The 23,515-nt window shown below is 41.1% G+C and overlaps 2 protein-coding genes across 3 annotated transcripts; one reads left to right on the top strand and one right to left on the bottom strand.

The window, feature by feature from the left end:
- Window positions 1-709: 709 nt before the first annotated feature.
- Window positions 710-16,490, top strand: wipf3 (WAS/WASL interacting protein family member 3). Of its 2 annotated transcripts, none has more exons than XM_034241197.1 (8): window positions 710-944; window positions 9,335-9,429; window positions 10,549-10,681; window positions 11,203-11,337; window positions 11,740-12,450; window positions 13,607-13,741; window positions 14,919-15,020; window positions 15,106-16,490. In XM_034241197.1, the coding sequence occupies exons 2-8, from the start codon at window positions 9,352-9,354 to the stop codon at window positions 15,144-15,146; spliced, it is 1,335 nt and encodes a 444-aa protein (XP_034097088.1). In that variant the 5' UTR covers window positions 710-944; window positions 9,335-9,351; the 3' UTR covers window positions 15,147-16,490. The 2 variants fall into 2 exon arrangements, with proteins under 2 accessions (XP_034097088.1, XP_034097087.1); XM_034241196.1 differs by having other exon boundaries at window positions 14,916-15,020.
- Window positions 16,491-17,176: 686 nt separating this feature from the next.
- On the bottom strand, window positions 17,177-23,108 carry LOC117563058 (peptidyl-prolyl cis-trans isomerase FKBP14-like). Its single transcript, XM_034241199.1, has 4 exons — window positions 22,807-23,108; window positions 21,928-22,079; window positions 20,979-21,106; window positions 17,177-17,820 (listed from the first exon to the last, which is right to left on the bottom strand). The coding sequence occupies exons 1-4, from the start codon at window positions 22,995-22,997 to the stop codon at window positions 17,662-17,664; spliced, it is 630 nt and encodes a 209-aa protein (XP_034097090.1). The 5' UTR covers window positions 22,998-23,108; the 3' UTR covers window positions 17,177-17,661.
- Between the last annotated feature and the right edge of the window lie 407 nt (window positions 23,109-23,515).

Here is a 23,515-nt window from a genome sequence, read left to right as displayed (position 1 = left end):
CTGGACAGCCATGGGTTTAGCTATCAATACAAGCAGTTATCATGATCTTGATAATGCCTACTTAATTTGCATTGGTGTAAGTAACTAAGCAATGTAGTTAAGTGGGGATTTGTACTTTACTTAAATATTTCAATGTTTTGCTACTTTGTACTTCTTCACTTCAATTTAGAGGTAAATCCTGTACTTTTACTCCACTTAATTTATTTATTATCTTTAGTTACTTTGCAGGTTTGGATTAATAATGATAATTTAGACAACACTTACATAAGACGTAACTTATACCTAGAGTAACATTCACAAATGACCCTGCAGTAAACAAAGTTCAAACCAGATGCACCTTTATTATACATTAATGCATCAATAATTGTATTCATAAGGTTTATATTATTCTGCATAATGAGTACTTTTGGTATTTTAAATTGATTTGGATGCTTATACTTTTGTACTTTTACTTGAGTAACCTTTGATTGCAGGACTTTTACTTGTAGCCTACATATATACACTCTGGTACTTAGTTAAGTACAAGATCTTCTCCCATCTCTATATTTCACACAGGTGTAGGGAAAGTTTCTAGGGAGCATGAATTGAGTCGATGACACGGTCCTCCCTCTGCCTCCTCATTGGTCCCGTGCTGAGTGGGGGGGGTCGGTGAGGTGTGGCCGCGCGCTGCTCGCCTCCTGCAGCGCGCTCACAGTTTTTCAAACAGAGCCAGAAAGAGACCATCGTGCACGACCACTTTCGCTTGTTTTCTCTCAGTGTGAAGTAAAACAAAACGTTCTGTTAGTTTTGAAACGCTTTCTCAAGGTTTAGCGCAACGGCCGGATCAGTGGTGTCCTCATTGGACTATAAATAACTGAGGGGGGTGCACTATGAGGACACTGTGTTGTGGTCCACCTCACTGAAGCTGTCCCTGCAAACAGGTGGATTTGGGATATTTCAAGAAGGTAAGACAATCCTGGTGATCTTGTGTCTGTCTGACTGTCTGGGTTATTTTTCTTCTGCAAAACTGTCTGATGACATGTGTAAACGTAGGACACCATGACATCACACTGAACTGTTTATCTTAACTCCTTGTTTTGTTATTGTCTCAAGTTCATCTTACTGTCATAGGAATTCTTGTTTTAGTGGAAAGGTATTCAAGCTGCATATCATTCCCACAGTGCAGTTTACACTATAAAACAATGCATACTCTTTATACACTCTTTATAGCTATTTTGAATTTTAATATCGTTCCACCAAAGTTTCAAATACATTTTGTTTAAGTTTTAGAAATAAAAAAAAGACAAACATGTGGAGGATTGTTTAAACACTTTTGTTTTTGAGACATTGGCTTTTCTCCCTCACTGTTAGTCTTAAAGACCCACTACTGTATGTGTTTGAAATGTAAAAATCAACTATTCTTACGATTTGCATATTTAGTGAATGGGACACATATATAAATGAGGTTATGCAGTCCTTCATAGTTTTTAATGTTTCAATATAATTCCCCTGTTGACATCTTATGTGCAAACTAAGAAATGCAAATAATACAAATGATATGTAGGCTATGTATTTAAATGTGACTGTAATGCAGCATAAAAAAGTCCTGACACCAAGGCTGATGAAAATCCATCGTATTCACGTTAAGAAAACATGGCCACCTGTAAAACATTACAGGTGGCCTATCTTAGACCGCAAACAGAAATGTATAGAAACACTCTCCTCATTGATTCATACATAAAGATATTTATCCTTTAGTCAATAAAAAAAGCCGGTACTGGGGCTTCATGTTCTCAATCTTCTTTGCATAATTACATATAAAAGTGTAGAAATCCCTTGTTAAGTCTGACACTTCCTGCTGCGTGTGTGTGGTGTGTGTCATCTGACTTCCCTTGCTCCAGGAAGAATTATATGTAATACAGGTGTGATGAAGGTAACTTCGTCACTATGGACTGACGGCTTCAGGCCAGGTGCTGGTCGGGTCCTCGGCTCCGCCTGAAAAGATAGGGGAGTTTGCGAGAGCGCCGAGAGGAGTTATGTTGGTGTAAGGATGACAGCGGTTGAGAGTAATCAGGGTGCAAATAATATGTTGATGTCTGTGGCTGATGATTGTGTGCACCTGGTGTCCTGTGTTGTCTCCTCCCCCCTCACCTGTGTCTTGTTGTGCTGATTAGAGTGTGTGTATTTAGGCTCTGTTTCCCTGTCTGTTGAGAGGCTGGTAGGGTGTGTGAGATCCTTGTGGCTGCAGGATGTGTGCAAGGAGAACAGCAGGATTGAGGCTGTGAACTTTGTGCACATGATTTGGTAACACTTTATTTTGATAGTCCATATTTAACACTCTATAAGTCATCAGTTGACATTTAGTAGCATGTCAACAGCAATTAACCAATATTCAACCTTACTATCTGTATATTGTGTCAACATCTTCAAAATTGACAAACTACTCAAAATCAATCTGTCAGTTGAAAGTCAACTGGGTCATGTCGACTATCTGTTGATAATCTGTTGAGAGTCAAGATGTCAACTAAAGATTACATTAAGCATGAGTTGATGATCAACAGATAAGCAACTTTAGAGTTTAGTTGACTATCTGTTGATCGTCAACTCATCTAGAGTTGACTATTAGTATACTTTTAGTAGGCATTCTCCACTAAGCGTTTGTAGGCATGTGTTAGGACTATCCAATCAAAGTGAAACACAGTTGAGAACAGTAGAAAGTCTATAACCTATCAACAGAACACATACATTCATCCACTAATTATATGCAACAGACATGGGAATAAAGCGAAATGTTTTGCACAACTGATCACAAACTTTATTTATTCATTATGTATGTAATGTTTGAGTTAGAAACACCTGTTCCTGTTTTATTTGACTAATATATAAGATAAATACAGAAGCCTAATGCATTCACTTGAGAAGGTTTTTCACAAGAACAATCTACAGATAGTAAGGTTGAATATCGGTTAATAACCTGTTGCAAAAAACATGTTGACAGTCAACAGACAGTTGTTGTAAAATCTATAGATCAACACTTGAGATGTACCTTATATTCTACTGGCAGTTAGTTAAATGCATGTTAGTTGTCTGTTGAAACAGTGTTTTTGAATGTCAACTGATGACTTGTAGAGTGTTAACTATGGACTATCAAAATAAAGTGTTACCCATGATTTTAATAAATGCCCACGTCGGGTTATATTTTTGGACATTCTCCCTCTGCCTCCTTGCTTGGTCTGGGCCGCTCAACGGTCAGTCTCACAATTGGTGTCAGAAGTGGGATTTGACCAAGTAAGGAGGTGAAAATTACGAGAGGAAAGAAGAGGGACCAAAGAGAGGAACTGCGGCTGGGGGTGGCTATGCCTGGAACGGACCAGAGGGCCACGGCTGTTGAGGCAGCAGGAGACGAGAGACAATTGATTGATTGATTGAAAAGTTTATTAACAGCTTGTATATTGGGTACAGTACAGTACAGCTCAAAACATACAATTGTTAAGGGGATGCAGACCAGAGAAAGACTTTCGTCTTGTTTACATCAGGGTCCCCCATTTCCAATTCATCATATCATATAAGACATATTTGACATACAGATGGCTTATTTACAATTTACATACAGGTGTTTTTTTTACATACAGATTGCTTGTTTACAATTTTCATTTTAGATTTCGTTCTAATACATCCTAACCGGACATTTAAGACATACCAAGTCTACAGATATACAGTTAGTAACAGAGTCTAAAATGCGAGTATATACATAGATGGGGGGGGAAGCTGTCCATTGAACGACAGGTTGAGATTTGTACCATTACCGGGGCCAGTTTTGCAATGCTCTCCCCCGAAGGTGCTCTTTAAGAGAGGTTTTGAAGGTAAGTATAGTTTTACTTTCCTTTACAGTTGTGGGAAGAGCGTTCCACCTTGATGTGGCATAATTGCGAAACGTGCATTCCCCCTTTTTTGTGCCAAATCTGGATTTCACATGATTTGTGGAGCTCCCTCTGGTGTTATGATCATGGTATTCCTTGACCTTTGGGAAGAATTTTGACATGTACATGGGCAAGCAGCAGGAGAAGAGAGACAAGCAGGAAGAGCAGCGTTTGCAGGCCGAGGAGGTGGACCCGGACCCACGAGGAGTCGACAGAACCTGGGTCGTGCTAGAGGCAGACCAACGCATTACAACAGGACAAAACAGCTTCCGGATAAGTGGCATCACGACATGGTTGACAACGGCTTCACTGGCCCCGCTGGAGGTGGCGGAGGAGGCGGCGTTGAAACCGGGGCTGCTTCTCAGGTCGATTAAATGAAATCCTTGCTTCCCTCACTTGCGTCGTTTCCCTGCGTTTAGTCCCTCCCACCAGGGAAGCATGGAGGGACGCAAGGAAACCACGAGAAGCAGGGAAATGAGTTTTAAGAGCAATGGGACATCCTTTCCTCCGGAGCGTCACATGAAGCGACGTCCGTTTATGATGACGCTGCACAGCTGTTCGTCTGGCAGCAGCCAGCTCTGTACCCGTTATTTCCACAAACACCCCCGCCTCTGTTAGTGCACATTTACTGACATAACATTAGTATCATCTGTTGTAGATCCAAATACATGAAATAAAATAAGAAGTCATTCTCAAAAAAGATAAACGCCATTCTTAAAATGTATAAACGAACAATAGTTTGATTAATATTGATTAGAGTGCACAATAGAAATAAAATAATTGAGAGAAGAAAAAGCTATCAAAACCCAGTTAGATTAACATTCATTGGATTGCACACTTTGTTTGTTTGTTTGGATATGTAGCACATTAACATTTTAATAGCACTTAATGACTGACTGAATGGAAATGACAATAAATGAAAATGTGAAACGAAAAAAGCGATCATGAAAATGTTTCCAATAAATGAATAAAATGATTTTTGACCACTTTGTTGTTCAGATATATCACATATTTGTAACTAAATGATACATGAATTGAAACAAAACACGGTATAAACTGAGGAGTGAGTCCCGTGAGGTTCATGTATTTTCTTCACTCCGCTGGGAAACTGCTCTCATGTCAAGAAGCATCAGATCAGTGCATGCACTGCCTCGTCCAATCAGTGAGCGATACACAGTAAGGGGGCGGGGCGAGTGTCTGAGGATTTCATCGGAGGATGGTCTGGTGGTTCCTCGGTTATCGCTCCTCCATGATCGCTCCTCGATCCTCGGTCCTCCGGCAGAAATAAGAGCCATGGGACGGTACTCAAGATGGCGCGGGCAAATCAACTTCCGGTGAGACCGAGGACCGAGGAGCGAGGAAATGAAAATAGTCGACCTGAGAAGCAGCCCGGGTGGCTGACTGGTTGTCCCGAAGCCGAGACTGTAAAGACACTGTGCTTCCTGGGGAGAGGGGGAAGGAAATGTGACGAAGGTAACTTCGTCACTATGGACTGACGGCTTCAGGCCAGGTGCTGGTCGGGTCCTCGGCTCCGCCTGAAAAGATAGGGGAGTTTGCGAGAGCGCCGAGAGGAGTTATGCTGGTGTAAGGATGCAACCATGTCTCCTAAAAATTACGTTCCCACAGAACTAAACTGCATTCTCAATTACGTTTAGCAAGAAACGTATTTTCTCCCACGTTACGTTCGTTATGAACGTATCTCAAATACGTTTATTTTCTACATATCTTCTAGAAACATATTTTCTCCCACGTTACGTTTCTTATGAACGTATCTTAAATACGTTTATTTTCTACATATCTTTGCCATTTATTGTCTTGATTATAATAATGATAATAGTCATTTATAAATATCATTTTAGGGCACACATTTGAAATCAGTAGGCGAGGCTGTAATTTCGCCAGCTGTTATGAGCGAGGCAGAAAATAATAGTTTTTAACATGCCAAAAAGCTGCTGTGTCGTTTATTGCACCTCAAACATTAAAACAAATCCAGAGTTACGTGTTTCTGTACTTCCTCTAAGAAGAAAGGACAATAACAGAAGATCTCTGTGGCTTCAGGCTTGATCGCTGTTCAAATGACAGCGTTGGTGTCCCCAAAAGTGGGCGGGGCTGTAAAGTGACGTAGATTTTACTCTCATCTATTATTCAAAACCATTCTATTTATTCTAACGTAAATTACATGCCAGTGTTTTATGTTTTTATTTTAAGTCGTATAATGTCGGACTTTTTTTCCCGTCTGTGAGGAAAATAAATGGGGCTTAGAGCTCAAAATACTGAAATCTGTATTTTTGAAAATCTTTTTTTCCTTATTTACTCAACAATAACACACAATTATCCTTGTTTTTATTTATTCGTTTAATTCTATAATCTTGGGCTTTTTAGCCGTAAATAAAGTCACCGGAAACAGACGTAGGCCTATAAGGGACATTTTGAGGATACACACAAATCCACTGAACAGATTACCCAAGATCCTCAGCTTGAAGCTCGTTGATTGGATACATAAGAGGTATACACACATATTGATAGATGTCGTAATGCACTGTTGAGGAACCTGTGACCCAAGTTTTTCATTCATTGCATAACTACACCGTAGTTGTGCATATGATATGTCAATAAATATTAGAAAATCTTGAAATCTTGAAAGGGATGTGCAAAATAGCAATTATATACAGTTTTTAATGAACTATTAGTAGAGAATAACGAGTAATTAATATACTTTATAGAGATCTGCAGATAAATGTTTAGTCTTCTCAAGCATCAACTATCAAATATCTCGCCTGATTGTTGGCACAACCTTACTTCACCTTTCCCTGAATTTTAATCAGGTGTAACTAAAGTCTGCTTTAAGGGTTGTTTATATTTCCCATCATTAATCAGAATCTGCAGAGTTACTAAAGTAAATGTAGTGGAGTAAAAATACCAGGTTAACCTCTGAATTGTAGTGGAGTAGAATTACAAAATAACAATGAGCTGTCGTGTGGGTATATATTAATGCTGCCCATTATGGATACAAGCGATTTTCACCCATGTAGTAATTACATGTTTTAAATGTGTACACACCAATGTGTTTCCTATCGCCTAAACCTCCAGGGCTGTACACAGTTTAATACTGTCAACTTCTAATTTTTGGAAAAACGAAAAGGTCTTTTAAAACTACAATTCCCAGTAGAGACGTGCCATAGAGAACATGTTGCGAAACACAATAGCCAGCATGTGTAGTTCTGGGGGGGCGTTCGAGTCTAGTTTTGAATAGTCTGCCGTGGTTTCGTTCCATTTCAAAGAGCTTGACGCTCGGCGTAACCTTAGCGCACTGCCACTCCAACATCCAATCCCAGAGTTTGAAGATTAACCACGGTGTTTGTCAACGGGACTGTAGTCCCAAACGATAGTTGGGGATTATGGGTAGTGTAGTGTCTTCGGCCATCCTAAACTGAAATGTTTTTCGGATATCATATCGCATTAACAACACCACATCTGGCGTCACAGAGATCTTCTGTTACTGTCCTTTCTTCTTAGAGGAAGTACGGAAACACGTAATAATAAACGAGCCGGCACAGCAGCTTTTTGGCATGTTAAAAACTATTATTTTCTGCCTCGCTCATGAGAGTAACAGCTGGCGAAATTACAGCCTCGCCTACTGATTTCAAATGTGTGCTCTAAAATGATATTTATAAATGACTATTATCATTATTATAATCAAGACAATAAATGGCAAAGATATGTAGAAAATAAACATATTTAAGATACGTTCATAAGAAACGTAACGTGGGAGAAAATATGTTTCTAGAAGATATGTAGAAAATAAACGTATTTGAGATACGTTCATAACGAACGTAACGTGGGAGAAAATACGTTTCTTGCTAAACGTAATTGAGAATGCAGTTTAGTTCTGTGGGAACGTAATTTTTAGGAGACAGGGTTGAAGGATGACAGTGGTTGAGAGTAATCAGGGTGCAAATAATATGTTGTCTGTGGCTGATGATTGTGTGCACCTGGTGTCCTGTGTTGTCTCCTCCCCCCTCACCTGTGTCTTGTTGTGCTGATTAGAGTGTGTGTATTTAGGCTCTGTTTCCCTGTCTGTTGAGAGGCTGGTAGGGTGTGTGAGATCCTTGTGGCTGCAGGATGTGTGCAAGGAGAACAGCAGGATTGAGGCTGTGAACTTTGTGCACATGATTTTAATAAATGCCCACGTCGGGTTATATTTTTGGACATTCTGCCTCTGCCTCCTTGCTTGGTCTGGGCCGCTCAAGGTCAGTCTCACAACAAGTCAAAGAGAAACAGCTGGTGAGAGGTGCATTAACACTCAGTGTACCAACTGGTCCTCCATAGAGCCAAACAGTGTCCAGCATTTCCCCCTTTAAAGACGAGACGTGTCACAGAGGCCGCCTGACACAGATATGGAGATAGAAATAGAAGTGCAGGACAGTCTGATGACACACACACACACACACACACACACACACACACACACACACACACACACACACACACACACACACACACACACACACACACAGACAAGAGGGACTTATACTAAATTCAACAAAAACAGGTTCTGTTCTGTTTAATTAAATTGCTCAGTATGTGCAAATTCCTAAGAGAATTAAATGTTCACAAAACTCAAGCTGTTTTCAGACTTTCACAGCTATGCAAGACAGCTCGTCAAGAATTTATGATGTCAACTATGTTGTGTGTGGGTCTCAGTGACTGTCGCTGTGGATCATTACCCAGCAAAGTCGCCAACGACACAAGAACATTGAAAGACGGTGATGTAATCCCTAGTGAGTTTATTTTAATTTGATGTGGACAACACAGTAGCACACGGGCCAGATGCTATGTGCTAATGGTTTGTTGTGAAATGCTAATTTACACATGTTTTCCTCTTCTTTCAAAAACATATAAAGTCAAAAAAGAAAACACATCCACAAGTACATTCAAAAGATACATCACAAAAACTCAAAATACAGTTGTGTCTATCTGTTCCTGGAAAGTTGCTGTTTGGCTACTTTAGCTTATCACTTTTATTACTGAATCACGAGACATCCTGTAACATGTTCATTTGGAAACATAATCAGGAGAAAGTAGAGAACAATGTGTTTGCAGGCTGTAGCAATTTCCTGTGGACTTTCCTCAACGTGTTTTCCAATTCTGACTGAAGGGTAGGGGTCTATTACTTTTCACACAACACTCTCATTGTCCCTCTCCCAAGTCCCGCCACTGGGCATTGTGGGAAGAAGAGGAGGACAGGGGGGTGTTGTGTCGGATTTCTCTAGAGAGGATGGAGCGCTTGCTGTTTCCTGTTTTGCGCTCTACGCTGGTGAAAGCTCTTCCTGTTCAGGGGAGAGGGTCAGAGGTCATCGAGAACCCCCCTGCACATAGTAGTAGCGCATGAATACTGATGGTGACAGTTTTTGCTTTTGCATTGTCTTCTGTAGGTATCTGAGGCCTCAGCATGCCAGTTCCCCCCCCTCCCCCGCCTCCTCCCCTGGCTCCCCCCCCACCACCTCCACCCAGCGCTGCCCTGCCACAGGTAAGAGTCCTTCTTATGCAATTTTGCAAAGACTCACTCGTGTCCTTCTCAATGACCATCAACCATCACCTGTAGGTTGTTTGCATTATTGATTGAGGTAATACACACACACGCACGCATGCACACACACGCACACACACACACGCACGCACGCACGCACGCACGCACGCACGCACGCACGCACGCACGCACGCACGCACGCACACACGCACAGTAGGGCAGACAGCAGTCTCTCAGTAGCAGAGGAGTGTTATGTTTCCGCAGCAGGCGCTCAGTGTCCTCATGTTAAATTAGTAGCCGCTGCCAGCGAACACGGACACACAGCGGAGATACATCAATATACTGAAGTCATCTCATCTCTCTGTGAATTTCTCAACATTACTTAAAGAATTCTCCTCCTCCCTGCTTCTCTTCTTCTTCCCTAGCTTTAATTGTGTTCCTAATCCCCCTTGAAAACCCCTTTACTGAATGCTCTTACTGCATCTTAGTTTCTCTTACGTTTTTGGGTTGGACGTCTGACTGTTTACCCATTGTCATGAACACAATATCTCACAAACGCTTTGAGAGAATTTCTTTATAATTGGAACAAATGTCCACTTGGACTCAAAGATGAACTGATTACAATGTCAGGGACTATGGTTAATTGTGATAAGTGCTTTACAGAACATTCCATTTCACCTTTTCTCACCCATCTCTTAATGTGAAAAATTATCAAATACATATTGAAAATACACTAAGCAGGGCTGAAAGTATTTATTCTTTTTTTTTTGCGGTTTTGTGTTGAGTTTTTTTTGGAACCCTTTTAAATATATCAGAAATACTTAAAAAGAGAAGAAAAAGTTACATTTAATTAACTTGAGTCCAAGATGATGTCTTCAAACATCTTGCTTTTCTGATCCCGATTTCAAAACCCAAAAGATATCCAATACAGTAAATGAAAACATGAAACAGGAATTAACCATTGGAGCTTGCATTAAGTATATACAGTAAATGACATTATTAAATGATTTTCAAAATTGTCTTTTCTTTATTTAGTGTCCTGAAGTCAACCCTCAAGGCAGAACAAATATGGGGCAATTCACTGTTAGATGAAAGCTGTTTTCTGTCTCTGTGTGGCAGTGTCCGTCGGAGCCTCCTAAGCTCCAGTGTGCAGGAGCAGGTGGAAGGAATGCCCTGCTGGCCGACATCCAGAACGGAGCCCGACTCAGGAAAGTAGCACAAGTCAACGACCGCAGTGCCCCGGCCGTGGAGAGTAAGACCAACAACCTTACAGAGCTACTAATGTACACATGGACACACTCACCTAATTCTCACAGTGGAGCTCAAAGGAAGGAGAATGACGTGTGTTTATGTGTCAGGATGCCATAGTGTGAGATATAAATGTAAAACAAGACTTTGGGAAAAAGGGAGGGTAGTGTGTGTGTGGTCGATTTGGAGTGTGTTGCTTCTCTTTGACCTATATACACACAACAAGTGGACACTTCAGGAAGGAATGCCCTGAATGAGATAAGGATGCAGGAAGAATAGGAAACAACTACAGTGGCACACACAGTAGACAAGACATACAATGTATCCCCAGTATACAATAAGATTTATAAAATGGTTAAATATGTTGCATAAACAGTATTTTTCAAGTATGTGTGCATTCAGCGGTATGTTTTGCCCGGTTGCAAGACACATTTCAAATGTTTGTATGACCACTAAATGGACAGTGGTGCCATTATTATGATCACTTGTGATGTAATGTATGTGTACACATGTGTTGTTCCACAGATCCCAAGACTAGCCCTGGAGATGTGTCCAGTGTGGGCTCAGCAGGAGTGGGACCTGTGGGACCCTCTTTGGGGGGGCTCTTTGCTGGAGGTTTCCCCACCCTCAGGCCTGTAGGACAAACCAGCAAGACCCCAGGTTGGTGAAAACATGTCTTGCTATGTCTAAATCTAGAAATGATATAGATATGCAGTAGTTGCAATATTTAGTCAACCAATGGACCAGTTGTTCAACAGACAAATAATCGGCCAACTTTTTCGTAATTTTACATAAAAACATGTCTCAAATATGGATCATGCTTTTTTGATGTTTCATATGATATTAAACTGAATATCATTTGGTTTTAGGCTGACTGAAGAAATGTAACATTACCTTGATATTTGACTGGGACGTTTTTCATTGTTTTCTGACATTTTGTAGTCCAAAAAATGCATAAATTAATCTAGAAGTTAATTTGTAGTTTTTCTTGATAATGACTATTGTCAGCCCTAACATTGATTATCGAATTGACTCCCCCGTGTGTGTGTGTGCTTCTCAAAGTGTCCCGGTCGAGCTCCTCCGCCTCCCTGAAGCCCCTGTGGAACCCCCCCCCTCCTCCTCCTCCAGCCGACAGCAGCAGCGTCTCGGAGCATCAGAGGACAGCAGAGCACCGTCGCTCCGTCCACCGCCCTCTCCCCCCCTCCTCCTCCGCTCCCACCTCCCCCTCCCACAGCAGCAGGCACCCACCTTCATTCCCCACTTACTCTCCCCCTCCTCCTCCACCTGCTCCTCCCTCTGCCCCTCCTCCACCGCCTCCTCCACCTCAGGACCGACCCGCCAACAGACACCCTCCCCTCCCCACCTGCCCTCCTCCCCCACCTCCATCCCAGGTCACCAAGCCCACCTGGCTCCCCCTCCAGCACTCCCACCACAGCCCCATCTCCCAGCCCTCTACTCCTCCTCCCCCTCCTCCACCTTTCCAGTCTCACTCTGCTGTACCAGGGGATCGCACCTCAGGGTGCTTCTACCCTCCGCCTCTAGTCTCCTCTGAACCCTCGAGGTTCCCCATCCTGCGGGACAGCCCCCTGGGACCTCCTCCCCCACCTCCGCCTCCTCCTCTCCCATCTTCTTACACCCCCACCTGCCCATCCACTCTCCCCCCTCCACCACCCAAGCTGGCCGCAGTACCCTCACCAGCCATGCGCCCTCTGCCCCCCTCGTACCCCTGCAACGCCCCCACCCGACGGCCGCCTGCTGTGCCCAGAAGTGCAGGTGAGTGGACGCCATGATGAGGAAGGGTCTTTTTTTTCTCACCTGTGATTTCCGGTTAATTTGAAATGCAAAGAAGTTGGAGGATGGATTCCATAATTAACCTTCTGCTTTATTTTTTAGAGTGAGCATCCCAAGGCAGTGGATATTGAGATGTTCCCACCACTTGTAGAAAAGCAAAGTATAGCCATAACCGACACAGGAAGATGGAGCCGGATATGGAATTATCATATTAAGCTCCGATCATTTTAGCTTTTACCTCTCCTGTCACTCCTCTCTTTCCAAGCACAGACAAACAGCCTTGTGATAAGGCAGGCCCTTTCTTTCCACTTGGGCTTCAACCACAGCTGTCTCGTAGATATTACCAAAAACTGTTTTTCTTCAGATAATAACAGGACAGTTTGACTCTGCTAGGGACAGGGCTTGCAGCGTCTTGTTGTATAATGTTGATCATATTCTTAGGTGTGGTTAAGTATCAGGGAAGAGAGCTTCAGATTTGGTTTGTCCCTACTGTGTCCGTCCTTAACTTCCAATACATCTTCAGTGTCTGATTAATTTGAAGCTCTCCAGTCCAATGTACTTATTGTGTTCTAGTTCTTCGCTCCAAGATTTTATAACCATCCAACCTAAGAAAAGGATGAAGATGATGTAAAATAGGGCAACAGAAAGTATTAGATGTACAAGACAAAGTTTGTACATTTCAGGGCAATGGTTTTTCTCCCTGACTTTTGCCTTGATTTTGTAAAAATACTGTTGTCTGTATAAACTGATGAAAATAACTCTTTAGAGGAACAGTTTTCACAACTCGTAGATGTAATGTAACATGCCATGGGGAAATCGCAAATGTTGAAATACAATGTAGGTGTACATCTTACAACAACATGTTTACAGGAGAAAGTATTTGTACTGTCAGTTGTGCGTCTGAAGTATAGTTTGTAAACTGCTGCAGCTGTTGCAAATAGTTATTAAAGTCAACAGGGAATGTGTTGTGTAATGTTTTAGTCTGTTTTTACAAATCAATGATTTTCCCTCGAGTAACTATGGCCTTGCTATCCCAAATAAACATTTCAGTTTTGGATGTTTTTCATTTTTTGGTAGATCTTATTGCTTATGTCCGACACCCCACTGACTCCTCTGCTCTTGTCTCCCATGGCGACAGGTGGCGGTCGGCTGGCTCCTCCGCCGGCTCCCCCGGCACGCTCCCCCTCGACCGAGCTGTCCACCCGCATTCCTCCCCCCCCGCCTCCCCCCCTGCCTCCGTCAAGCCTCAGGAATGGACACCTGCACAGCCTGGGTGAGTGTAACTATATATCTGACAGTATTGATCTGACATTTTTAAGGAGACGATTAAGGCCTTTAGTGTTTTTAGTGTGAGTTTCTTATGAAGAGTGCTTTCAAATGAGAGAATACGATTGTATTAAATGTAACTTATTTAATGAATTCAAATGTCATTATCTCTTCTCTACATCCTCATTATAATTATACTGTATCAGAGCTTTTGTGTCTTCCAAAAATAAAAATAAACCTGGTGAGGATGAGAGACATCTCTGCTTGTGGAGAATGTCTGCTGTAATTGTACAGAGGTATTCATTTTTTTAACACTTTTTAAAGTACCTCACCGCAGTTTTCATTGCTTGTGGAATGAATATACCTGATTGTTTTTTAAAAACACTTGTATTACAACTTGTCGTAACATCTGTTTAAAATAATTTTTGATCTGTTCATTTTATGTAGGCTACCTAGTGATGCAACACAGGGTGTCCGCGGGTCTTAAAAGTACTAAAAGTTGATCAATTAATTTAGCGAAAATTAAGGCTAAAAAGTATTAAACGGCATTTTCCAACGTATTACATTTTGTAGCTTGTTTTCAATAAGTATATCAATTGTCCAAAGAGGTTGTATTCTACAGTTTGCCTGAATGTAATCATTGCGTAGGTGTGTAGTGTGATTCTGTGTAGTTTATTTATGGTATCCCATTGGATTTGACGTCATCTGAAGAGGACATCGCACGCTCACTGCTTGATAGCGCGCGAAGGCCTGTTTACGCCGGTTGTTAAACAACATCGTTATGGGGAAATGCAAGTCTGCGTCCAAATGGTTGGAAGATAAGGAGGAAGGACGATCAATACTGTATATAGTAAATGTGAGGTAAAGTGTGTCGCCAATGTAACCGGTTAAAACTCGAAGTGGCGATGAGGTCTTAAAATATACGGAAAGGGTCTTAAAAAAGGTCTTAAAAGGTCTTACATTTGATTTCAGGATTCTTGCATATACCCTGAAACAGTATAAAGAAAATAACATTACAGACTTTTTACAGACTTTTTTTGCCTTTAATCGATCGAACAGCTGTCGAGAGACCAGTAAACGGAAGACAGCTGGGAATGAGATGCAGCATGGAGACCTTGTATTTGAAATTAGCACAACATATCACCCTTTTAATCACATCTTTACTGTATATTTACTTCCAGCAGATGATTTTGAATCCAAGTTCCAGTTCCACCCCGTAGAGGACTTCCCTCCTCCAGAAGAATTCAAACCTTTCCCTCGGACTTACCCCAGCAAAGAAAACAGAGGTAGAGACTCTCAATATTGTTCATCCTAATCCATGACGTCATCATCATCATCTATTGATTGTCTTCCTCTTTCCTCTCCATGCAGTGAACCCCAACCCCCCTGGGATAAGGACACACCTCAGATGAGTCATAGCCACATCCTGATCTTCATCCCCCCACTCACATATCAGGCAGTTTTCCTCCTCTTCCTCCTTCTCGTGACAATTACATAACTGTCATGGACTTATTTGGATGAAAACTGTGTGTGTGTTCATGTTTAGTGTATGTGTGTGTGTGTATGTTGGTGTCAAACAGGGTCCCGCCTTATTCTGACTATGTGACCTCTGACCTTTTCCAGTGTGGAATGTTTTGAATGTGTGAGGAGGAGGGCGACTCTCCCTCCTCAGACTCACACGTTACATACAGACCGTACACACACAAGAGACAGTGTCTTCCAGCAGCTGAATTTAGTATTACAATTGATACATTTTATAAGCATTTCAAAATCTACGTGCAGATTATTATATTTTCATTTCATGTCAGGATCTGTCCCTTTTACAGAAGCACTTGTAAAGATGGTTAATGCAGAAACAATGTTTAGAACACAGAAAGTAAAGCTCTTTTAAATATACAAACTGTGGTCCAGCAATGACTACTGCACTAAAATAAACTCTTTAAAAGGTTTAAGCAGGACAATCCATTTAAAATGTTATCTGTCAAAAGCATGTAAGAAGAAAACTTAAAGAGGCCCTATTATGCTTTTTAGGGTTTTCCTTTTCCTGTAGTGTGTTGAATAGGATTGTATGCATGTAAATGGTCTGCAAAGGCTTAAATCCCAAAGTTCTTGGAACACCTATATTGTAGTTCTTTGTTTACTTCTGTAACATAACATCACTATGTATTACTTGAGCTTCTATTGGCTAGCTCTCCAATACATTGTACGTGATAGGCTAAGGGGCGGGACATTTCTAAGCGGTTGACCAATCACAACAGAGCCGGCCAGCTAACCAATCAGACCAGACTGGGCTCTGGTTTCAGACAGTCACCCTCTGTGAGGTGGGAGAGGTGGGATAAAGAGGTGCTGCAGCACAGGCAGTATGAGAAAAATAAAGAGCTTTTTGAACATTAAAGCATGTCACAGTAGAGGCATAAAATACAAATATGAACCTGAAATAGGGCCCCTTTAACCTCAATGAGAACAACAAAAGTGCAGGTGACTACTTGGGCTATGCTTTCATCTATCTTTGTACATATGGTGGTGCTCTCCTTTGTGTTTGATTTTAATAAGTAACTAATGCATCAAGACATTTAATAATCATGGGAATGCATCTTGTTTCTCTGTTGTGAATGCATAATGAATGAGATGTAGTGTCACCTTCCTCCGTGTTAACCAATACTAACACCTGTGAAGACAGTGCCACCTGCTGGTTCAATGTGTAAAGTGTTACAAGGTGTGAAAACCAAATAAACCACAGTATTTTGTTTTAGAAAGTTCACTTTTATTGATCACATTGGTTGTAAAAACTGAAAATTGTAATATGCCTTGACTAGAAGATACATTTTCATAATGAGTTTAGTCTTGACATGTTTAAAAAAAAAAACTGGACAGTTTAGATTAAAGTCGATACTGTGGGAACATTCGGTGGTTTGAAACGTGTGTGCAATATTGGAAAACAGCCTCCAGCGTGTTGGTAATAACAACAAAGTACAGTTTATCTCACTTTGTCATTCAGACGATTTCATTTGGATAGTAGCGTGCAGAGATAATTGTATGTTTCAGAATTTTAAATATTTATTCTTTCAGCATTGACACTGCAGTGTATGCATGGCAGTGCACTTTCCCACAGCGGCTGTCAGCTGTCAAACAGGTGTCTCTTATAACAACAACGATGGCTGCTTTGTGCCAGGACCTGAGTATTGTGTATACTGGCTCGCTGGGAACACGCAGAGGAACTGAAACTGAGCCATTATGTTCTCGGTTACACCTGCTTTTCCTGCTAAGTCAAGTCATCACGGTTGCCATGGAAAACTCACGATCACCAGTGCCCTATACACAATACATTTCACTGCTCCATAGAAACAACAAATACCAAAGTTCACATTGTCCTGCCCCTTGAACCTAAACACAATTTAATCAATATCATACGACTGATTTTAATGACATTTTTTTCCAATTCTTCTATAAAGTAGACGCATTTATTTGCCAAATGTATTTATATACAGGTATAAAAACAGTCCCTTTACTTATGAACCCACAAAGGGTGAAATTAAATTGATGTATATTCTTTTAAAAGGAAATAAATACAATTTCTCCCCCAAAATTGAATTTTACAGCCAAATTTAGCAACTGTTATCTACATACTTTGGATACATTGTTAAAGGCATTTACTTCCTGTCTACTTTCCCTCAGATATTTGGTGACACTGATAAGTGAATATCATTTGAATACATTCTTAAAAAGTAATGTCAAGTGACACGGAGTGTAATGGACTATTGTAAACACATTAACAAAACATACAAAATAAAAAAAGACATCAATTAAACACACCCATTGGCTCAAAGATCAGACACACAACGCTCCTATAAATACTTTCATGCTGGAAATAAGGCTCTGCATCAAAGTATATCAACCACAAATCACACTGAGCGAGTGAGTGAGAATTTAGAGTTCATCGTGTTTGTAAGTAAACTCTCGGGAGGATATAAAGCCGTCTTTGTTCGCATCCTCTTTGTTGAAGATGTCCTTCACCATGTTCTCATGCAGGGTGTCGTTGGGAGGGTAGCCGTGGCGCTCAAACTCTTTCCTCAGATACACGCTCACCTGGTGGATGAAGGTGAGAGCAGGAGGATTAGTGAGGATGAGGCAGGTTGAGACTTTAAATTAAAAATAAAGCCCTTGAGTGTGGAGTCAGATACATAAATCCAATTCCTTAATTTCTAAATGTTTTTGACGCAATAATGCCAATGTTGTATTAGGATGATTCACGGGAGGGCTTCCCATAAGCTATGCTTCAGCCCTCCCGCTTCTACTGATTTTGTTTATCTTTGTGTGTATGAATTATACTTTTTTTCTTCTTTGGATGATTTAGTAGAATAAAATAATAATAATACAAAAATCCAAAGATTAACAATACACTGTTAAAACAGATACTGCAGTTTATTTTTTACAAACAAATAAAGATATGGAATAATAAAATGGACACTACTTAATATTCCAAATTGCTTTACCTGCACAGCACTTATAGTTTGGGATATTCATTTTAATGTGCATCCACTTCTTAATTCTTAGCCATTTCTAATAATTGACACTTGGCCACGCTGGTCTGTTTCAACTCCAATCAGCAATTGTGTTAATATATATCAACATATATCAGGTAGCACAGTGAATGATTTGTTTATAGCAGTGTTACAATCTGATGGGTCATGAGGTGAAATGAAAGCTTTAGCGCAAGTTCAATAAGGAAGACCTAACAATGAGTCACTTACACGTCACTCTATTGCTCTCTCCCCCCTCATTAAATGCGTGGGCGTCACCCCTCAGCAGCCAATTGCTGCACACGTTAAATTCCTTGAATGCCTGCTCTTTCTTCCTGTCAGTTGTCATTTCAGGTGACTACACGCAACCCTCCTCCACCCCTCTCGCCTCCCGTCTCCTCCAGGACAAAGCTAAAACCTTCCTCTTTCAGACCGGTCCCACCTACTTATCACCACCACCAGTGTCTAGACCAGGCATGGGCAAACTAAGGCCCGCGGGCCATATACGGCCCGTTGGGCTTTTGAATCCGGCCCGCCGAATATTGGTACAACATTTTCCAAATTATAGTAAAGACCGCATTAATTTTGCCTTTATCCTGCAATACCCGGCATTTCAGTTGATCCCACTAGATGGCACACTCTAGACACAATTTACCTTTGCTGGAGTCTGGTCTATTCTCTCAGCTGGCCCCACTCGGCAACCCGGCAAGATCGGCGAATACAAGTTGTAACAAGCAGTAGCGCTGAGAAAAGTGACTAGAACGCGACCACACACTTATGCCTATATAAAGTCAGGCAACACTAACCAGGCTTTGTGTGATTCTGTTTATTTTTACCTTACTTTAATGACCATCCGTTCACTGTTATTGACTATTGTGAAGAGGCAGATGTTTTCCTTTTGTTTTGTATTATTGCAACTATCGGATGGAATCAATACATGGGCTACATGTGGCCATCACAAGTAAAATCATAACGAAAACTACGCCAGTAAAATATGCGTGTAGAAAACGTCTTATACCACAATATGATAGCAACAAGTAAGATAGTCTGATTAGCTAACATCACCTGTAGAATGCCAGAGAAACTTTCATAACAGCGTTGTGATGCCAAACAGCTTTCAGACTAAAACACATTCACTTATGGGGATGGGGGATATTTATCAGCTGCTTGTGTGACGGTCAGACAATGAAAACTTTACAGCGGCCGCTGCCGCGAGTTAACGGGAGAATAAACTCCGGTAGACGAGCAGCACTGCAGCGGGCGGTAATGCAGCTGAACCACATTAATAAACAATACACCACGGCACTCTGGAGAAAGGTACAAGGTTGGAGAAATAGTTCTTTAATTTAATCTGGCTTCGTATAATTAAAAACTACCCGACGCAGTCCTCTATTGATGTTGTTGTGAGCGGTGTTGCGGAGAAAATCAGCGACGTAAAACGCTGTGTGGGTCATAAGAAGGCACGTAAACGGTTACGTCATGACGCAAACGATGACGCAATAATTCACCTTTGAACATAATTCACCTTTGAACCTGCATCTGTAACAATGAGTGGACCAAAGAAAAGTCAACATTGAGTGCCGAGTGTATAATGAGGAGTGGACAGCTAAATATTTTTTTACCGATCTGCTACTGGCCCGGCCCGTCTGTCAAATTTAAAACTCACAGTGGCCCCCGAGCCAAAAAGTTTGCCCACCCCTGGTCTAGACCCCGGGGATTTCATCGGAGCGGTTCTTTCCCTCCTGAATGATTATCCTGCAAACCGGGGCCTAATCGCCAAACACCATTCCATTCTCCTGTTGTATTATCATGGCAATCATTTCATTCATATGACGTGTAACAATAAATATGTATTCCATACATCACGTCTCTCCGGGTTGAAATAATAGAGAACGTCACCCTTCTGGCTCTTAAACTGTCAGAAGACCACAATCTGAGAAGGTAACTGCTCGTAAATGCTTAGTGTCGTGTCAAATTATCATTTAAAAGATATAGTCTTATACTCTGTCTTTTACTCTAATTATATTTGTAATCTTGTATGGGTTTAACAGAGACATATGTTTAGGATTAACATTTCAGGAGGGCAAAAGGAACTGTAAAGGTGGATTTGCAAATGGTTAAGGGTAAGGGGGTTTTATGGTTTGATTACATTACATGTTACTTGTTAGACGCTTTTATCCAAAGCGACTTACATACTCAATACTGTGGACAATCCCCACAGGAGCAATTTGGGGTGATGTGTCTTGCCCAGGGACACAACGACATGCTGACTGCAGTGGGGTTTGAACCTGTGACCCCCTGATCCGAACACCAAGGCTCTCCACTCTCCACACGCCACACGCCACACGCCGCCTAATCATTCAGTTTAATGATGGGATGTAGGACCAGTTGGACGTTTCCTTACATGAATATAGTGGGACTGTCAGCTGTGTTCGGGGTGCAGAACTTCTTTACCCTCTGAGGATGAAGTTGATCTGTTCCTGCATTTCAGATCTATTTCAATTGTATATTGAATTGATATTTTGTTATATTTAATTTCTTTATTAAATATAACAAAAGACACATTTTGACCATTAATTATTTATGAGTTTCTGTTAAGAATTTCCTCCACACTTAGCTCTTAGCCACAAGGGTTTTTTATTAGTATATCATAGGAAGAAAATGCATATTTATCTACTCCAAGTGAGAGTTTTCTGAAGGCAGTGTGTGTGTGTTTGTGTATACCTCCTGCATGGAGAGCCTCCAGTCATCGTTGAGGTCCATCTCCTGGAAGGACTCGTGAGACCTCGGTCCATTTTTGATGTTAAGCAGCTCGACGACAAAGGTCAGCGTGCTTTCAGGAGGGATCTTACCTGAGCAGAGAACAGCACAGAGCAAGAGGTCAGCTAGAACTGAGACTGTCAACTGGGGTTTATATGAGAGTGCTTCAGTTTAAAGAAAGCATTTGGTGTGACATCCCTTAAGAATCACAAATATTAGAAAAGTCCTTTCAGAAAAGAAATGAGTGTGATCAAGATTTTTCTTTATCCTTCATCTCAAGAACAATGTTTAAGTTCAGCTTTCAGTAAATGAGAACAGCTAGTTGTAAAGTATAATCTAAATAAGGTATATCATTACATTACACATTAAAATAAGAATCAACAAATCAGATGGAAAACATTTAACTATATTTTTTTATAATTACTGCTGGCACTAATACTGAAAGTAAAAAAACAAAAACCTTTCATTTTCCTTTTCGATTTCTTCCCTTACCCTGGCCCTAATATTTGCCCTCATAGCAACACATTGTAAATTAAAATGTAAATTGCATTATTAGTCATGTTTAGTCATTCAGCTTGTTATTGTCAAGGCAAAAGTTAGTCAGAAACAGAAGAGATAGATGTTAGGGGTTAAAGTGGTGTGTGCTTACCAGGAAAAAGCATAACATTGTTCACATGCTCCATGTAGAGAATAAGTGGACTAATACCGCTGAATGAAACCTTCATTCAGTTTGGGAGTCCTGGAACGCAATTCAAAACAAGACAGACAAGTATAATATGCATACATGCAAAATTAATGTACAGGAATATTACACATTTTCTAAAAACCTCAACCACTTTTATAAAGACAGTCCCATGTTTCTGCATAGCAGCATGCACAGCAGTTCGCATGAATATGGTCAAAGCTGCAGTACCTTTCCCTTCCTTCCCGTAGGCCAGGGCAGGAGGGACGACCAGTTTCCTCTTCTCTCCAGAGCACATGTCCTGCAGGCCTTTATCCCAGCCTTTAAGCACTTCCATGATGCCCAGAGTAAACCACATGGCGTGCCGGTCACCATCAGTTCGACTGGAAAGCAAACACAGACAGAGAGTGTGGGGTTACAGGTCTGAAAAGGAAGGACTGCAAGAAGACCCCCTTTGGAGACAACAGCAGGTAACACTCGTGGACATTCGAGTAAACATCCCTCACTTAAATCACAAAAGAACACAACATTTCCTCAATTACAGTCCCTACTGAGAAATGCTGCATATCACGCCTGTTTGACCTCTGACCTTTGGGTTTATGCATGTGTGTATTTGCATAAGGTGATATGTATGAATAAGAACATGTAATATATGTTTACAGAATGGTTTTGTTTGATAAACTTTTTTGAATTAAATATCACATTGTTGTCTTTTTAAGTAAGTGCCTTATCTGTTGTCATGTTATGTTTGGCTTTTATGGTCAACTTAATAAAATGTGTCTTGTAACTTGGCTGAACTGACCCTTTACATGTGTTATCACGTGATCCTAACAGATGGAGGATTGACCAATGAGATTTGACACGTGGAACACCTGGCATGGAGTAGCCATAGCAACCCGGCGAAAGAAAAGTCGGATTTAAAGTTTTAACAACAAATGTCAAACCTGTATGAGCAGTTTATTTAAATGAAGAAGAAGAAATACACTAAATGGCTTCAATTTAACGTCTTGAGAAAGTTAGTTTCGTTACTTTTAATCTCGTAACAACTCCTGCTCTCTTGAAACTCACCGCGGGAGTTTTTCAGAGACAGTTTGCCGACATGAAACATACCTGGTGTACAACATGGTCCCATTCTCGAAGTACAGCTCATGATGCACCAGCAGCATGTCTCCGTACTTAGTTTTCCGGTGACAGAGGAAGGGTCTGTGCAGGACATCTATCTCCACCTCGGCTTCAGGGAGCTTCCCCCCGCTGACGGAGAGCAGCATGGAGGAGCATAGCCAGGCGAGCACCGTCAGCATGCTGCCACACTGTCACCTCACTGAGGAACAAAACAGGTAAGTGAAATGTTGGGAAAAGTTTGGAGAAGCTGCAGCGACACGCGTGCAGTTTATTTTCTACGTGGCAGTGACGTTTCATCCTGCATGTTGTTGCAGGAAGTATTTTCCTGATTGGTTGGTTTTGACCAGTAAACCCGCCCACAGACGCTCCCTCTTACAGATGTGAAGTGTAAGGCAATTTGTTTGCATAAGGCACATAACAAAACACAAAACAGGGCATTCATATAAAAAGATGGCAAGGATAAAATGAAATAATGGTGGAAATTATACTACAACACAATCTGTCTCAAATAATAAACAATTGAAGAATCTTTTATTATATAAAACTAAAGAACAAAAAATAAGGTAAACAGACAAGGAAGTGAGAGACAGTAAGACTGAGACAAAGATTCTAATTATACATGCACACTGTGAAAAAGGGATTACTTTTTCCACTTACAAGTACAGTATACATCTGGAATATGTTCTTGTAATTTGTC

The sequence above is a fragment of the Gymnodraco acuticeps genome, unplaced genomic scaffold (genome assembly GCF_902827175.1).
Source record: "Gymnodraco acuticeps unplaced genomic scaffold, fGymAcu1.1, whole genome shotgun sequence".
Classification (NCBI taxonomy): Eukaryota; Metazoa; Chordata; class Actinopteri; order Perciformes; family Bathydraconidae; genus Gymnodraco; species Gymnodraco acuticeps.
This window is presented reverse-complemented; position numbering and strand designations above follow the sequence as displayed.